The following is a 16,508-nucleotide window of genomic DNA, read 5'->3' on the forward strand; positions in this document are numbered from 1 at the left end:
GCACTACTATACTAAGTACCCTTAGTACATTATTAAGATCAGTGTTGTGTACCGGAGGACGCCGAACTCATCCGTGGCGGGGAAAATCTGAGGTCTAAGTTGGCCGACTGCAGGTAACGATTTTACGCTTCCTCTAGCTTGCGACAGAAAGCCAGAATCACCACCAGCGGTCTCCAACGGTGACCAACGATTTGGTTCCCACTGTCTCCGGATCAAAGGTAACTTCGCTTACACCTATACACACTTTAGTTTCAATTTCCATATTATTTATCCCCAATTTATCCCAACTTTCTTGCTCCATCGGCCCTAAATTTCACTCTCTCTTTCGCCCCTTTTTCGCTAAATACAGTCCACCTTTGCTATCGAACATTTTGGTCCTTCGAGCCGGATATTTTGATAAAGTACCTATGGTTTGTCGTTTCTCGTTTTAGTATTCATAGTTGCTTATCGAATTTGTGTTGTCATCTTTTACATTTAAAATTTAGGGTAGACTTATAAAAGTTCGAGGGTAAGCAAGAAAGTTGGTCGTGTAGTGGTGCTTTAATAAAATCATTCGGTCACCTTGTTAATATCACTGGCAACAATTTTCATAGTTGTCAAGTGTCAACTGTCAGCTGCCAGTCATTGAACTCATTGAAGTTGTGGAAGGTGAATTGCAGTTTGTTTTGAACATTTTTTGTGTAGTTACTGCAATTGTTGTGGAGTTTTGTGTATATTAATATGGCAGGCGGTGATAAATCTGTCGAGAAAGAGGATGCTGGTGTAGATACGGTGATGATTGCTCGTGACTATCAGGTAATGAGAATAGAGTATTTGCAAATGTTGTCGGATGCTGAATTAGCTTTGTGTGACGAGAGTGAGTTGTGTACAATTGCGAAGAACTTTCATGAAGCTCAAATAAAGCTTCTAAGTAGTGCTCCGCGAAGCGAACACCGCGAGATTTGTTCCCATACCGCGATGTTCGACTCTAAGGTTAGGGCAGTGAGGTCGCGTTTACAAAATAGAAAGCAGGCTTTCGCTGGGGCTTCCGGAGTGTCGGGGTCGCCGCAGCCGGTCTTGCCGAAGTTGCCGAAGTTGCAAATTAAAGCTTTCGATGGGAAAATTGACAATTGGGTAACATTTATACAATTATTCAACTCATTAGTACATAAGCGTACAGACATTGCCCCGGTTGAAAAGTTACATTATTTGTTATCGAGCGTTCAAAATGAGGCATATGACCTTATTAAAAATTATCCTGTCACCGATGACAATTACAAGGTAGCATATGAGGCGCTGTACAAGCAATATAATAAAATTAGATTAATTGCTACAACTTATTATGACAAGCTTGTTCAGTGTGAACCTGTAAAGGCGTCCCGGGCTAGTGACCTACAGCGGGTTCATCGGGTTTTCACTGAGAATCTGTCTATCCTGAAAGGTTTCGAATTGCCGGACAAGAATTTCTTGCTTATTCAATTATTGTGGTCAAAGCTGGATAGGAGCACAAAGGAGCAGTTTGAGTTAGAGCACAACTCGGATGATATCCCGGAGTTTGGGAAATTGCAGGATTTCATTGAAAAAAGACATCGGGCACTAGATGCTGCAGGGTCAATGGGGTTTGTCGCTAGTACTCCTCAGCCTAGTAGTAGTAAGCCTTCTAGTAAGCCAAAAATGGCCTTGGTGGTCACCGCTCCAACGTGTGTAGTTTGTAAACAGGCTCATAGCCTCGTATCCTGTCCAACCTTTTTAGAATATGACCCCGCTGATCGGTTTAAATGCGTGAAAGAAAACAAGTTGTGTATTCTATGTTTGTCGGGATCTCATTCTGTCAAGTCCTGCAAGTCAAAACAGCGGTGTGAGCAGTGTCGTTTCTCCCACCATACGCTGTTGCATTTTAATAATGTAAATGTGCCTGTCTCCCCGGCAGTGGTTGTAAATAGTTCGAAACATCCACCTGACACATCAAATCCGCTGGCAATGGTGGCAAGTAATGTTGCGGCCTCTTCTTTGTTTGCAACTGCCAAGGTTTTGGTGAAGAATGCCCAAGGCGATTTGGTAGCGGTAAGGGCTTTGCTTGACTGTGCCAGTGCTTGCAACTTTGTAAGCGAGGCATGTGCAAAGAAGCTTGGTCTCCGGGCAGAATATGGGAAGCATGCCGTGACTGGTATCGGTGAAGTGGTGTCTAGGCCTGGTGGCACATTGTCATGTACCGTCTCGTCCAGCCTTGGAAATTCTGATACTGCTATTTCGGTAGAGGCTTATTTGTTGCCAAAAATCTGTCCGGAAATGCCAACGGATCACGTTGATGTCTCATCATGGCGACATATCAGGGGCTTAGAGTTGGCTGACCCTCATTGGCACATTCCAGGACCTGTTGACTTGCTCCTGAACGTTAACATTCTCGCTTCTTCGTTGCGCCCTGGTTTAATCCATGGGGCCCCTGGCCAGGCGACTGCCCTCAACACCATTTTCGGGTGGATTCTGATGGGTGACGCTGGCGACTGTGCTACGGACATCTGTCGTTCTCGGTTCCGTGGTAACAGTTGCCAACTGGTCGTGGGCAAGTTATCGATTGACGACTCTATTAAGAGGTTCTGGGAGTTGGAAGATGTCAGCTCTCCGAACACCGTCATCTTGTCGAAGGAGGATCAGCTGTGCGAGGAATATTTTCTCGCTAACTTTCGTCGCACAGAAGAAGGTAGATTTGTCGTTCCTCTACCTTTCGCTGACCATTCCAATAAACCCACCTTCTCGGGCTCTCGAGCCATCGCTCTTAAGAGATTTTCGTCGCTGGAGCGGAAGTTATTGAGTAACTCCGACTTCTACAAAAACTATGTAGCCTTTATGAAGGACTACGAAAGCTGTCGCCACCTCGAGGAGTGTGACCCTCCGAGGGTGGATGTGGGGAAGTTCTTCTACATTCCCCACCACGGAGTATTGAGGCCTTCGTCAACCAGTACTCCTCTCCGGGTCGTGTTTGACGCCAGTGCCAAGGACAACCGAGGCATCTCGCTAAATGACGCGCTACTACCAGGGCAGAAGCTGCAAAACAACATCTTCCACTTACTCCTTCGTTTTCGGTGGCATAATGTTGTTTTCACGGCCGACGTCAAGCAAATGTATAGGCAAATTTTAGTGTCCCCGGAAGATGCTGAATATCAGCGTATCCTATGGCGTCCGTCTGTCAATGAGCCTGTCCGGGACTATCGGCTGCTGACCGTTACTTACGGAGTTTCGTCCGCTCCTTACCAAGCTCTCCGCACCATTGCTCAATTGGCGAGGGAATCGGGGGAAGAATACCCTTCTGGTTCAGCAGTTTTAGACCGCGACATCTATGTCGACGATGTGGTGTCTGGAGCTCATTCTGTCGAAGAAGCACGGAAGCTTCGTTCGGAGTTGTCGACGATATTAGCTTCTGGTGGCTTCCATTTGCGGAAGTGGACGTCAAACCACCAGGAGTTCTTCGACGGTGTCCCCTCCTCAGACTTGTATTCTGAAGACTTTCGGGAGTTCAACTCCATTGGGGACATCTCTCTAAAAATTCTTGGCCTCTCGTGGTTACCTCAGGCGGACGACTTCACCTTTCGAGTGGCTGTCGAAGATCGTCGGTGCACTAAACGTACCATCCTCTCGGAAATTGCTCGGATTTTTGACCCTCTGGGCCTGCTCTCACCTGTGACGTTCTTCGCGAAGTACCTCATGCAGTTGCTCTGGGTCTCAGGTGTCTCATGGGATGACGACGCGCCAGAGAACATTGTATCCGAATGGCGTGAGTTCAAAGCGCAGCTGCCCTCGTTGAAGTCCGTCTCTGTTCCGCGTCGTATGGTCAAAGATTTCGTTTCGCTCGAAGTCCACGGGTTCTGCGATGCCTCAGAGCGAGGGTTTTGCGCGGTGGTTTACGTTCGAACGTCAGGCGAGGACGGAACGCAGTATGTCCAGTTGGTCTGTGGTAAATCGAGGGTGGCACCCCTGCGTAAGTTGTCTATACCACGTCTGGAGTTGCTGGCCGCGGTACTGCTTGCCGACCTGGTGGAGTCGGTCGCAACAGCTCTGGAGCCTCTCCACAAAATCGATAAGGTACAGGCGTGGTCCGATTCTAGCGTTGCGCTTACTTGGATAAAGTCTTGCCCTTCCAAGTGGAAAACTTTCGTGGCTAACCGCGTGAGCCACATCCAGGAGATTATTCCTCCCGATTGTTGGCGACACGTGAGGACTGGCGACAACCCAGCCGACTGCGGGTCGCGGGGGCTCTTGCCGGATGACCTGGTCCACCATAGTAACTGGTGGAAGGGTCCATCTTGGCTCGTGCTGGACAAACCTGACTGGCCTAAGTCAACGTTGTCAGTCGACGTGGATGTCCTACACGAAGAGCGCAAGGTGACTGTCCTCACTGTCTCAGTACAGGAAACGTGGACAGACAACCTAATGAACAAGTTCTCGGCACTGAGGACACTCCAACGTGTCCTCGCATATTGTTTTCGTTTCGCGCACAACGTAAGAAACCAAAAGACGTCCAACAACCTGTTGGACGGTCCTTTAACACCCCTGGAGATTAAACAGGCGCTTATGTTCCTCGTGCGTTCTGTTCAACAACACCACTTTGCCTCGGAGATCGAGAAAGTTAAAAACAATCTGTCGAACTCTCTCCCGAAGGCATTTAAGAAGTTGTCTCTATTCCTCGATGACGCGGGTCTCTTGAGGGTGGGCGGACGCCTGTCGCGAGCTTCTCTCGAATTCGATGTTAAACATCCCCTGTTGTTACCCCGCGACGATCGTCTTACCTCCCTCTTGATCGACGAGTACCATAAGCGTTTCATGCACCCAGGCGTGCAAACGCTTCATAATTTGCTAGCGCAGCATTTCTGGATACTGTCCCCAAAACGAGCTATCCACTCAGTCACGTCGAAATGCATGAAATGCTTCCGTGTTCGACCACTCGGTGCTCCTGCGCCGTTCATGGGCGACTTGCCGTCTTATCGGGTAGCCCAGCTCAAAGCGTTCCTGAGTGCTGCTGTCGACTTCGGAGGACCTTTTGACATAGCTCTGGGTCGCGGGCGAGGCAACAAGACCTACAAGGCTTACATTTGCGTCTTCGTGTGCACCTCGACTAAGGCTGTACACACGGAACTCGTCACTGAGCTGTCCTCAGATGCATTTCTCGCCGCGCTTCGCCGCTTCGTCGCGCGTCGTGGTCGGTGTAATCGGTTGGTTTCCGACCAGGGCAAGAATTTTGTCGGCGCGAGCAATGTTCTGCACCGTCTCGTAGGAAATGCTGCTACGAATAGCGAGATTAAATTCGAATTTAATCCGCCAGGCAGCCCTCACTTCTCAGGTCTGGCTGAGGCCGGAATCAAGGCTGTCAAAACACATTTGGCTCGAGTCATCGGTAGCCAGAGGTTGACGTACGAGGAGTTTCTGACAGTCTTGACTCAGGTTGAAGCTCTCCTTAATTCAAGACCTCTTACTCCTCTCAGTACCGATCCTAATGACTTATCGGCCCTCACTCCGGGCCATTTTCTCACAACGGAGCCCTTATCTGTCGTGCCCGAGGAAGATCTCTCGGATGTTCGGGTAGGGCCACTTCAACGGTGGAAGTTGCTGCAGAAAATGCACCAAGACTTTTGGAACAAGTGGTCAAAAGAATACATGCATACTCTGCAGCAGCGAATGAAGTGGCACGACCGGCAAACCGACGTCCAAATCGGTGCTCTCGTGCTCGTGGTTAACGAGCAGACAGGCCCCATGAAGTGGCCTCTGGGTCGCATCGTCGACACTCATCCCGGGTCCGACGGGATTTGTCGTGTGGTGACCGTGCGCACGGCTACGGGATTGTACAAACGGCCCGTGGTCAAGCTGTGCCCTTTACCCGTCTAATCGCTCGTTGAGCGCTACTATCGTGTCGTCTATTCTGTGTATAGTATTAGTATTATCGTTCTAACTTTACTTGTATCGTCTTTCTTTTTGTCTAGTCAAAATACTAGTGTATTTTGGTGGGCGGAAATGTTCAATTATGCCGTTCATATTACAATGTATTTTTCGCATTCACTGTGGCAACACCTTGTCACAGTTAAAATTCAAATATTTAAAAAAATAAACTGTTGCTCTGTCATACAGTTGACAGAGCCAGTGTGTCAAAAACCTACCACCAGTTCACATCCCCTTTCGTTGCTCTCGTCTATTTTCGCACCTTTTATTAAAAGCACTACTATACTAAGTACCCTTAGTACATTATTAAGATCAGTGTTGTGTACCGGAGGACGCCGAACTCATCCGTGGCGGGGAAAATCTGAGGTCTAAGTTGGCCGACTGCAGGTAACGATTTTACGCTTCCTCTAGCTTGCGACAGAAAGCCAGAATCACCACCAGCGGTCTCCAACGGTGACCAACGATTTGGTTCCCACTGTCTCCGGATCAAAGGTAACTTCGCTTACACCTATACACACTTTAGTTTCAATTTCCATATTATTTATCCCCAATTTATCCCAACTTTCTTGCTCCATCGGCCCTAAATTTCACTCTCTCTTTCGCCCCTTTTTCGCTAAATACAGTCCACCTTTGCTATCGAACAGTAATAGTTAATTAGGTACTAACATTAGGAACGTAAGTCTACTAACAAATCTGTATGAGTCCATAGTTGCTCGAAATAAATATTTTTCATTTCATTTCATTTCATTTTCATTTCATTAACCGGTTAACCCCGGGTTATTGATCGGTGCGAGTGGCCCTAAGAGAGCCATTCTACAAAATCAACGTATACTTTGGCCCAATACTATATCTCCGGACTCACCGATATTATTCTGACTGTTGACAGCGGCAGCAGCGACAGCATCCTCATACCTCTGCGCCAGCCACTCCCTGAGCTCGGCGGCGCGCGCTAGTCCGGCGTCGCGGAGCCGCGGATCTGCGACAAGCATCAGGGGCTCACCTACCGGCAAACGACTAGCTTGGACACAAGCGGTGACATGTGCTGGTTCATACCAATTTACAAGCAAATGTGATCAATGATAATGAAACATAATGGCACAGAAAAAGTGTTTTCACACCACCTATTCCGAAAAGAGCTTTTTTTCTCCCTGCTAGGAGGGATCAAAGTGGCACTTTTCTGTTCTAGCACACTATTTTTAAATTTTTTTGCACATTATTTTTTTAGCTCAAATAATCTGTTTAAGCGTCAGATTGTGTCAACACTAAGATTATTTATTTTCCTCATAGTTGATGTGAAAAGCAGTGTGTCACACGGTATCAAAATTATTTCGTCTTGGACGTTAACACTTGAATCCCTCAATACGCTCAGGATTCTATTGTAGAATCCATCGCTTCATTCAGGATTCATTGTACGCCCTTGACGGAAATATATCATTTTGATCCCTTGTAACACAAACTACTATTCTTACTTCTTACTTTCCAATTTCCAATCAAGCAATAAATTGAAAAGATTGAAGGTTATTAACATGAACAAACTATAGGATTGAACTTACCCCAACTAGAACTACCTTAGCCATACCATAGAGAAAAAAATACATGGATTGCTCACTCCATACATCAGTTTTGGTACCAAAAAGACTTATGTTGTTGAGCATTAGACTTTCCAGTCAATGCTACATCTATTGTCAAGTAGCAGTACTGATAATTCCACCACTTAATGCTAGATGTCGACACTAAAAATAATAGTCTTTTTGGCACCAAAACTGATGTATGGAGTGAGCACTCTTGTCTTACTGTATTTCTCTATGGCCATCAGGGATCGGAACCAGTTTTTTGCAAAAACTTAGAAATAACCATATTTATAGAATTATTTTATACTCGAAATGTAGGACTCAGTTGTGTTTTTAGGTTACGACTTCGTATTATTAGATTGCCCAATTAGAAATGAAGTAATCAGCAAAGAACGAAAAAATACCGTTTCTGTTCCCATACAAAAAATACTGGTATCCGATCCCGATCCGATCGATACACAAGTCTAGCAGAATGTTAAAACCGAATCAGATAAGTAATAATTTCCTCACCAATGTTGAGGTTGTCCCCGATCTTCTCCTTAGCATTGAGGAGGGTTGTGGTGAACTGGTTCCATTGCTTCTCGTCGGGTAGCAGCTCATTTACCCAACCCATGTCGGGGAGGCCATCCTTCCATTCTATGTATTTCTGGAAACAAGAATGTAATGGCTGAGACTATTTTGAGTGTCTTGATCTCACGGCCTCTGGATCGATACTCCAGCACTCTGCCATCTGAGCCACCAAGACCTCATCCATAGCCAGCAAATCCACCACATTATGGGTCTAGGGGACCCGAGCGGCATTTACCGTAGGAGTGTTATACTTCTTAAACAGCTACCGGAGTAATAGCACTGGTCGCAGATGTTTCTGCTAGTTAATTTTTTATTAAGAATGTATTTTCTTTTTTGGAGTGTTCATAGCAAAAACACAATCCAGCAATCTTTAAAAGTGTCTTCTAAAAAGTACTTAGCGTTGACATTCTTCAGTTTAATAAGTTCTAATTGTATCTTGTTTTTAAGTAATTTTTCTTTCATTACTTTGTCATGGAAAGTTTGCAATCATTTTTTTTTCAATCTAAACACTCATTTTGATCACAAGACTTTATAAGGTAAGGATTCTACTCTATGTGGGATTGGTGATTGAACAGACAGAATTTTTAGATCTATATCAGGGATGTTGCGGATGCAGATTTTTTGACATCCGCGGATGCGGATGCGGATGCGGATTTTTAAAGGCTCACATCCGCGGATGCGGATGCGGATGCGGATGTCAAGTTTAGGTACTTAGAAAACGTCAAATATTACATTTTTAGTATTTTTTTATTAAAAAACCAAACGTTTAGTATTTGAGCAAGAATTTAGGTGCGTTATATTTAATAAACAGTAACTTCGCCGACTTTTCTGGATCTAGACGATTTCGTTATAGGTAATGACGAAATTACCTAGCACTTACGCCGCCGCTAAGACGTTCCTGTACCGACTTGTTCAACATCCGCATCCGCATAAGCTCCGCATCGATTTTATGCGGATGCGGATGCGGATGTTGAAAATAATGCGGATGTTCCGCGGTTGCGGATGCGGATGCGGATGTTCGCAACATCCCTGATCTATATTTATATAGATAGTACATGAAAAGGAACAATTTATGAGAGACAGATATTATCTACAGGTAAGTATGTGCAACACAAGTGCAATAAACATATTTATGATCTATAAAACTGTACCTACCTTATTTAACGTCATGCCTCCACCCACGGCGCCTCCGAGCACCAGATATCTGATCTTCAGGAGCCCTCTGACCGCCCGGGCCACCAGCATCCCATACTTCCTCTTCTGGACATGACTGGTGTCTACAGGTTTCCGGAGAAGCAAGCTGCGCCCCGTCCACACCGAGAACGCGACGGCTCGCTTGTCCACACATGACCATACTGGAGACTTCGTAAATGACGACCTGAAAATCAAGATATTTTTGTTAAATGGTTTGTAAAAATAACTTCAAGGTGACAGATAATAGAACAGGTTAGAGGTTACCTTATGCGATTGTGCAGTATTCTCGACATAGTTTACGTAATTCTGTTGTATAGCTTAAACATAAATATGTTTTTAAAGGGCGATTCTTATTTCATAACCTCCAACTCCGGTGCTTGTAAAAAAAATAATCACGTAACAATCAAAAACACTTCTGCGGTATATATATTTAATTACATCTGGTAAATACTACACAATCAGCTTGTAAATCATTATTAAATTACTTCATATTTTGAAAATCTGACAATTTACGGACTTCAAATCAAAAGACCACTTCGATTTCATTTTGGATTTTGCGTTTTGTTGTTGCTTGAGCGCAAAAAGTTTGACAGTTCTGAAACGTATGAAATTTTTTTGCTTTTGAGTAGCAGTATCTTGCAGTGTTCATACAAAAGATTTAGTAATAAACACAATTTGAATTAAAATTATAAATAACTTTCATACAAAAAAGTCAAAATAAAAATGTCTATTTATTTCATAATTATTATTTCAGCGCAGTAACATTGCATTTCGTCTAGACAAACGTCAAAAATGGACTGAAATTTTCTGCAGTGTTCACAGTAATTTACGTAAAAAATAAGCATCTATAAAAAGGAATTAGTCATTTATTAGTAGGAAACGAGTGATAAAAAGACAGTTTTTGTGTCCAGTGCGAAAGAAACGGTGACAAGTGTTGTAATGTCCTTATTATTCTGATGCGAGACACATCGATATTTTGATTTCTGTGAGTATATCGTAGGTTTTGTCGAGTGATCGTAATTTTGAGCGGAGCGGGGTTTTTTGTGTTAATTAGCGTTGCAGAGAGTGATGCCCGATGATATCACGGCCGGTTCCTTGAACCCTGGTGGGGCATGATGTAATTTTACGACTCCGAGACGCATGTAGGGTTTCCTTCGATTGCTGTGTGTTATTTTTAGCCTTAGAGTACTACGCGCATGTCGGCGTCTGTTTGTTTGTGCGTTTTAATATTCTGTTTACATTGTGGTCCTTTCATGTCAATGTTTGTGGAGTAAACTGCCATGGAAATCGACTTGCTATGGGGGCTTTTGTGGAGCCATGTTTATATGAAGTTGAAGCTGGTTTCTGGTATAAAGACATGGTTTTGATGGTTGTTTAGTGATAAAAATGCTTCACAGAATTCTTTATCAGTTGCAATGCTCCCCTGTAAATAACAACCAATATCTGATATAACAAATACACATGTTTTATGTGTCTGGAACCTGAAAAATCATTGAATTTAATAAAGTAATAAAAAATATTTTTTCTAGAAGAATACATTTAATTTGAGTTAATTAATTAATTAATGTCTGAATAAGGATGTAGTAATACTGTATTTTGAAGACACATCAACTAATGAAAAATCACAAACTTTAAAGCCTGCCACAGTGCCGGCCCGAGCCCTTGATCAGGGTAGAGCGAAATCGAGTTTTGGCGCCCTTCGTTGAAGTTTCCAAGCGTATTTCCTAAAATCTCACAAAAACATTTCATTTCACCACTACAGTACTTCTGCATTCAATGGAGAACATAAAAAACCTTATTAAAATGACCTTAATTAATCATTGCTATAAAAGGTCACTCGGCATAAGTGACTATGCATAATTCCTGCATTTCACCAAGGACAATGACTCTTAATATTATGCTAGTAAAGTCTATTTTTAACACTCACTGCCAAGGACCCACTAAGTCGGTTCATTGTGTATAGAAAATTGGGTGCTTGGCACTGAAGTTGTTTATAAGCTAGTGTCATGATTTATTTATGTTTACATTAAAGATAGCAGTTGAATAATAATTTTAATGTGGCAATATTATTGCGTTACCCCGATTAATACAGGGGTAGTTGGGAAAATAACATTATACTACTGGCAACACGGTAGGTGGTGGGGACACGTGGCCAGTTGGACAGGCTCGTGTAGTTCGTTCACTTGGATCGAGGCAGTCAAAGAGGACACATCGTGAAGGATTGGTCAGATCAGAGTACCTGCAAGTACCTCCATTGTTGTATTGTTAATAGTAGAGTAACCATACTAGAAGAACCATCATACTAGCATTAGTAAATGCAAGAACTGAAACTGATAAATATTTGGGGACAACCCTAGCCCCAAACTAAGCAAAGCTTGTACTATGGACGACAATATACATACATATATAGATAAATACATACTTATATACATAGAAAACACCCACAACTCAAGAACAAATATCTGTGTTCATCTCAAAAATAAATGCCCTTACCGGGACTTGTACCTGGGACCATTGGCTTCAAAGGCAGGGTCTCTACCCACTAAGTCAGACTGGTCGTCATAAAACTATTTATTTATAAATTTATTGTTTCCTGAGTATCCTACATGTTGTACAAGTCTGGAGCAAAAGTAGCTAAAAGCAGGCCAGTTGTGCGTAATGATCTGAGGGGCTACCGCGAAAACCGAATTTCACAAATTGCGGGGATCTTTCTCTTTTACTCCAATGAAAGCCTAATTTTTTTTTTTAGTCTTAATTTTTAAAGGGGTTTTGTCACACAGTGACTATGTCACCCCTGTAGTGAGATCAAGTAATAATGTAGAAGCGTAGCATTACTTACACCACTACATTATTTTTAAGTATAGGTTGCACAAGGCCTAATTAGAGTGACAGAGAAAAATGACCGCAATTTGCGAAATTCGGTATTCGCGGTAGCCCCTCTGAGCACAACTTTACTGTTAAAAGCGCACTTGTTCATCCCCTTATCTTCTGCTGCTGATGGTATGTTGAGAAAGCAGTCAAAATAGCACTCTGTGAACTTTTAAACAGAGTTCAATATTGCTTAAAACCAGATGCTCCGTATAAAAATACTAATATTGATTGTTTATTTATAGTAAAACAACAGGAAGTCCTTCTGTTTGGCTGATAACTTCAATGTAGTTTGTTATCATTTTAAATTCATTGTAATGTGTATTCAATTTCAATGTACAGATACATTTAGAATTATGAGTTAGCTGATAAATCCCAATTCTTACTATAGTTCGTTTTTTTTAGCATTAGAAAGAACTTGAAAGAAGGTAAGCGATTTTCATATGTCTTTTAATTGAAAAACACTTTTTTAAAATCAATAACTATTACTTATGAAAGCAGAAGACTATAAAAGATCGTATTTAGTTTCATAATTGTTACATATTTACCGTAACTTATTTTTAAAATGTGTTTTTCAATTAAAAGACACATCAAGATTGTTTACCTTATTTCTAATGCTAAAAAAAACGAACTATAAGTATATAATATTGAGCTCATTGAGAAAACTACCTATTGAAAAAATCATCTGTTGATTAAAAACCGGACAAGTGTGAGTCGGACTCGCCCACCGGGGGGGTTCCGTACTTTGTAATATCTGTTGTTATAGCAGCAACAGAAATACATCATCTGTGAAAATGTCAACTGTCTAGCTATCACGGTTCATGAGATACAGCCAGGTCGTAGATAGACGGACAGTGGAGTCTTAGTAATAGGGTCCCGTTTTTACTCTTTGGGTATGGAATCCTAAAAAGAAGTGTCTCACCAAAACAGGATTTTTTTCCGAAACCAAAGCCTCAATTTTGCTCTAGCTTCGGCCGGAACATGATTTTTATTCCGAAACCTGCCAAAAATGAAACAAAACTTCGGCGGGCCACTATTAAAAACGAGTACATTGTTAAAAATGTTGGATAAGTTTTTTGTAAAATTTTCATTTTGATACAAATTTTTATGCCAACTGTACTTTCATTCAACAATCATCTACTACTCATCAAGACGATTATATCTCCACAATCGCCACATTTATTGTATTTCTGTTCATTCATAGTGTTCATGACTAGGGATGATGACACATGTTGAATTTTATAACAAAATCTAGTAAAATATATAGCAAACGAGCAATTTATCACAATAATGTGGATATTAAAATAAAATATTGAAAAATTACAAAAATACAGGACCTGAAAGTTTCAAAATTTAAGTTTTTTTTTAACTTCCAAAAACGATAAAAGTAAGGGTATTCGATTCCTTACATTTCATCCAAAAAAATATTGTATAGCAACTATTTACATAAACGCAATATTTCACCGACAAAAACGCAATTTTCTTGTTTTGTCCATACTACAAGATGGGCTTCCAGAGACCTTGACGTCACGGCCCCTGGCCGTTTTGTATAGGGCGTTTCGCGAGTGAAGTGCGACTGTCGGCCTTTGACTACAATTTCTGACTTTTGTGTTACATTTGATCCTAAAAACAAACCCGATCGATTGATACCATAAATGAAAATTAGTCATGTAGCCTATTCAATTCAAATATGTATAAATTAAATAGTATCTAAAGGGTTAAATCACTATCAGTTCATATTCCAGACTAATCCAGACCAATCTATTAAAAATAAACAATATCGAAAATCCCAAGCATTCCAAACTTAACAATGTTAAACAACAAACATGAACTCTATGACCTTAGCAATAAAGCACACACATCCGTCATGAGGTCATCTGCACATCAACGTTATATTTAGTTTGAAGTGGGTGTACTTTGTACTTCCTTATAAGCGAATTTGAACTTTAAAAGTATAGGGACAAGGTTGAGAGAAAATGTAAGAATGTTTACGTTTTGAAGATCATTGCTACACCTACAATAATATGCAGCTGACTGGGTGTTTTCTTTTGAAGGTGAGGTTTAAAAGTGGACTTTATAACTAAGATAAGTAGGTTCTGTTTTGAGTGACATGAGTTTGGATTTAGGCTGTTTTAGAATAGTCCCTTCATTGGTTGTAGTTGTACCTAGAATTTGGTGAATAAATGTTCCAGAGTTTGGGTTTAATTAAAGAGCAGTTTAATAATGTAAGTACAGTCAGCAGCAGAAGTTGCTAAGCGAGCGAGGTGTTCAAAATTATCTTGACGCGCTCTTCGCCCGCTTAGCAACTTCTGCTGCTGACTGTACTTACATTATTAAACTGCTCTTTAATTAAACCCAAACTCTGGAACATTTATTGTGGTGGTGGAGTACCTTGATATATATGATAATTAGGATATCAAGCTTATTTTTAATAAAGAAAATTCCTGTTGAATTTAATATTAATTATCTTGATGAGTAGTAGATGATTGTTGAAAGAAAGTACAGTTTACATCAAAATGAAATGATTGACAAAAAAAATATAACAGGCTCCTGGCCACCAAAGCTTCAGCACTTAACTTCGCTTCCTTTTTGCCTCGCCTTTAAGAGTGTTGCTGTTTGTACAGTCAGCAGCAGAAGTTGCTAAACCGGCGAGGTGTTCAAAATGATGACGCGACTTTATTGTTAAAAGAGGATAAGAGCGTGTCAAGGTATTTTGGAACACCTCGCACGCTTAGCAAGTTCTGCTGCTAACTGTACTTATCTAAACAAATGCAAGCCAGTGCGGAACGGGTACTTGGCCACTGTCGATGTCCACACAACACAACTGTGTCTAGCCAAGTGGCCAACTGGCAATACTGGCATTGTGGTAATCTTATCAATTCATTACGCACATGGAGTGCCGATAAAAATAATTATCAGTATCGCGATGATATCTTTAAAGGACCAAATTGTCTACTAATAAAAAATATCTGGGTGACCGAGCTTCGCTCGGAAAACATATAATAACTCGGAAATGCGCGTTTTCCCAGAGATAAGACCTAGCTAGATCAATTTTTCGCCCCCGAAAACCCCCATATAGCAAATTTCATCGAAATCGTTAGAGCCGTTTCCGAGATCCCCGAAATATATATATATATATATATAAATAAATAAATAAACAAGAATTGCTCGTTTAAAGGTATTAGATAGATAGATAGATAGATATGTTTGGCGGCTTGTATTATAATCTTATTATATTTACATTTTATTAGCGCGACAGTTTCGAATGAATCGGGCATCTAATTTCTAACATTTGAGTTCACGATTAGTTCACGATCCATACTACTGTCGTAAGTAGTTAAGTACTGACCCATTTTACTTACTATTAAATATATACTAATACTAATGTCCGACCTAAGTTTCGGTTTCTGCATAAAACCGGTTTCGGTCGGAGACTAATTATCGCCAACTGTACACACATCCTGTGTAAATAAATAAACAATGCCAATAAACAACAGACATAGCCGGGTAACATAACAATTAACTTATCACGCGATAAGACCAAGTGCTAGGAGGAACAGTCTGTCCTATATTATCCTTAATAACATACGTCCAATGTGCACACTACGAGTATTACTCTGAAATTCAAGCAAAATTAAGTTACTTTTGAGTTGCCTTTTTTATTCTTTAACTTGTGTGTATATTTATGTGTGTTCGCGTGAAATAAGTGCTTTCAATGAGAGTTATACACAAAAAGTGAAGCTAATGGGATTTAAAACTCTTATTATTATTTTATACTATGTATACCAAAATCTTAAAAGATAGTTTATTTCGTGATTACTTACCTTAAAGCTAAACAATAATTCGCAGAACTGTTAATATTCATGTCCCCTTTTACAGATAAAAATGTTTTTGAAATGTTTTCATGACATATTTATATCTAAACATTCAAATCAACATAGTCTAAACATAATGTAATGTTGTACGTATTTTAAAACAATTTATCTTATTTAATGTAGGTACCTAAAAAAATGTTCATAAATTATGGTTAACATTTTCAGTATTTTGATGTATAACATGGCGTGTAGTAATGTTACATTGTATTTTCCTTAAAGGCATACATATAATTTGTGTCAATACATACACAGCTACGTGGATTTTGGATTTTAATTGAAAATATGGTTAATATTATGCATTAGTGTGATATACACGCATCACTGATTACATTACATAGTGTAGGTATATAGTGGTGATCTTGTTACTCGTAAGTGTGATGTGACAATGTGACAATGAATTCCATAAAAATAAAGGAAAGGTGGTTGAATTTGAAGAATAATGCCGTTCATCACTTGAACCATGAGAAAAGAAAGGTATTTTCTTTCACAAAAAATTTTAATGCGTAAATTTAGTCTTTGAAAG

The 16,508-nt window shown here is 40.9% G+C and overlaps 2 protein-coding genes across 2 annotated transcripts in view; one reads left to right on the forward strand and one right to left on the reverse strand.

Moving 5' to 3' along the window:
* LOC134658864 (dynamin-like 120 kDa protein, mitochondrial) overlaps positions 1-9,812 on the reverse strand; it is a 64,883-nt gene extending 55,071 nt beyond the window's left edge. The window contains exons 1-4 of the mRNA XM_063514534.1: positions 9,507-9,812; positions 9,204-9,426; positions 7,989-8,124; positions 6,770-6,883 (exon numbers count right to left, since the gene is read on the reverse strand). Of these exons, the coding sequence (XP_063370604.1) occupies positions 6,770-6,883; positions 7,989-8,124; positions 9,204-9,426; positions 9,507-9,535 (502 nt within the window). The 5' untranslated portion in view covers positions 9,536-9,812. The remainder of the gene's footprint in view (positions 1-6,769; positions 6,884-7,988; positions 8,125-9,203; positions 9,427-9,506) is intronic.
* A 6,563-nt stretch (positions 9,813-16,375) lies between these two features.
* Positions 16,376-16,508, forward strand: part of LOC134658613 (EH domain-binding protein 1) — a 33,325-nt gene continuing 33,192 nt past the window's right edge. The window contains exon 1 of the mRNA XM_063514265.1: positions 16,376-16,459. Within this exon, the coding sequence (XP_063370335.1) occupies positions 16,379-16,459 (81 nt within the window). The 5' untranslated portion in view covers positions 16,376-16,378. The remainder of the gene's footprint in view (positions 16,460-16,508) is intronic.

Source organism: Cydia amplana, chromosome 23, assembly GCF_948474715.1.
Source record: "Cydia amplana chromosome 23, ilCydAmpl1.1, whole genome shotgun sequence".
Lineage (NCBI taxonomy): Eukaryota > Metazoa > Arthropoda > Insecta > Lepidoptera > Tortricidae > Cydia > Cydia amplana.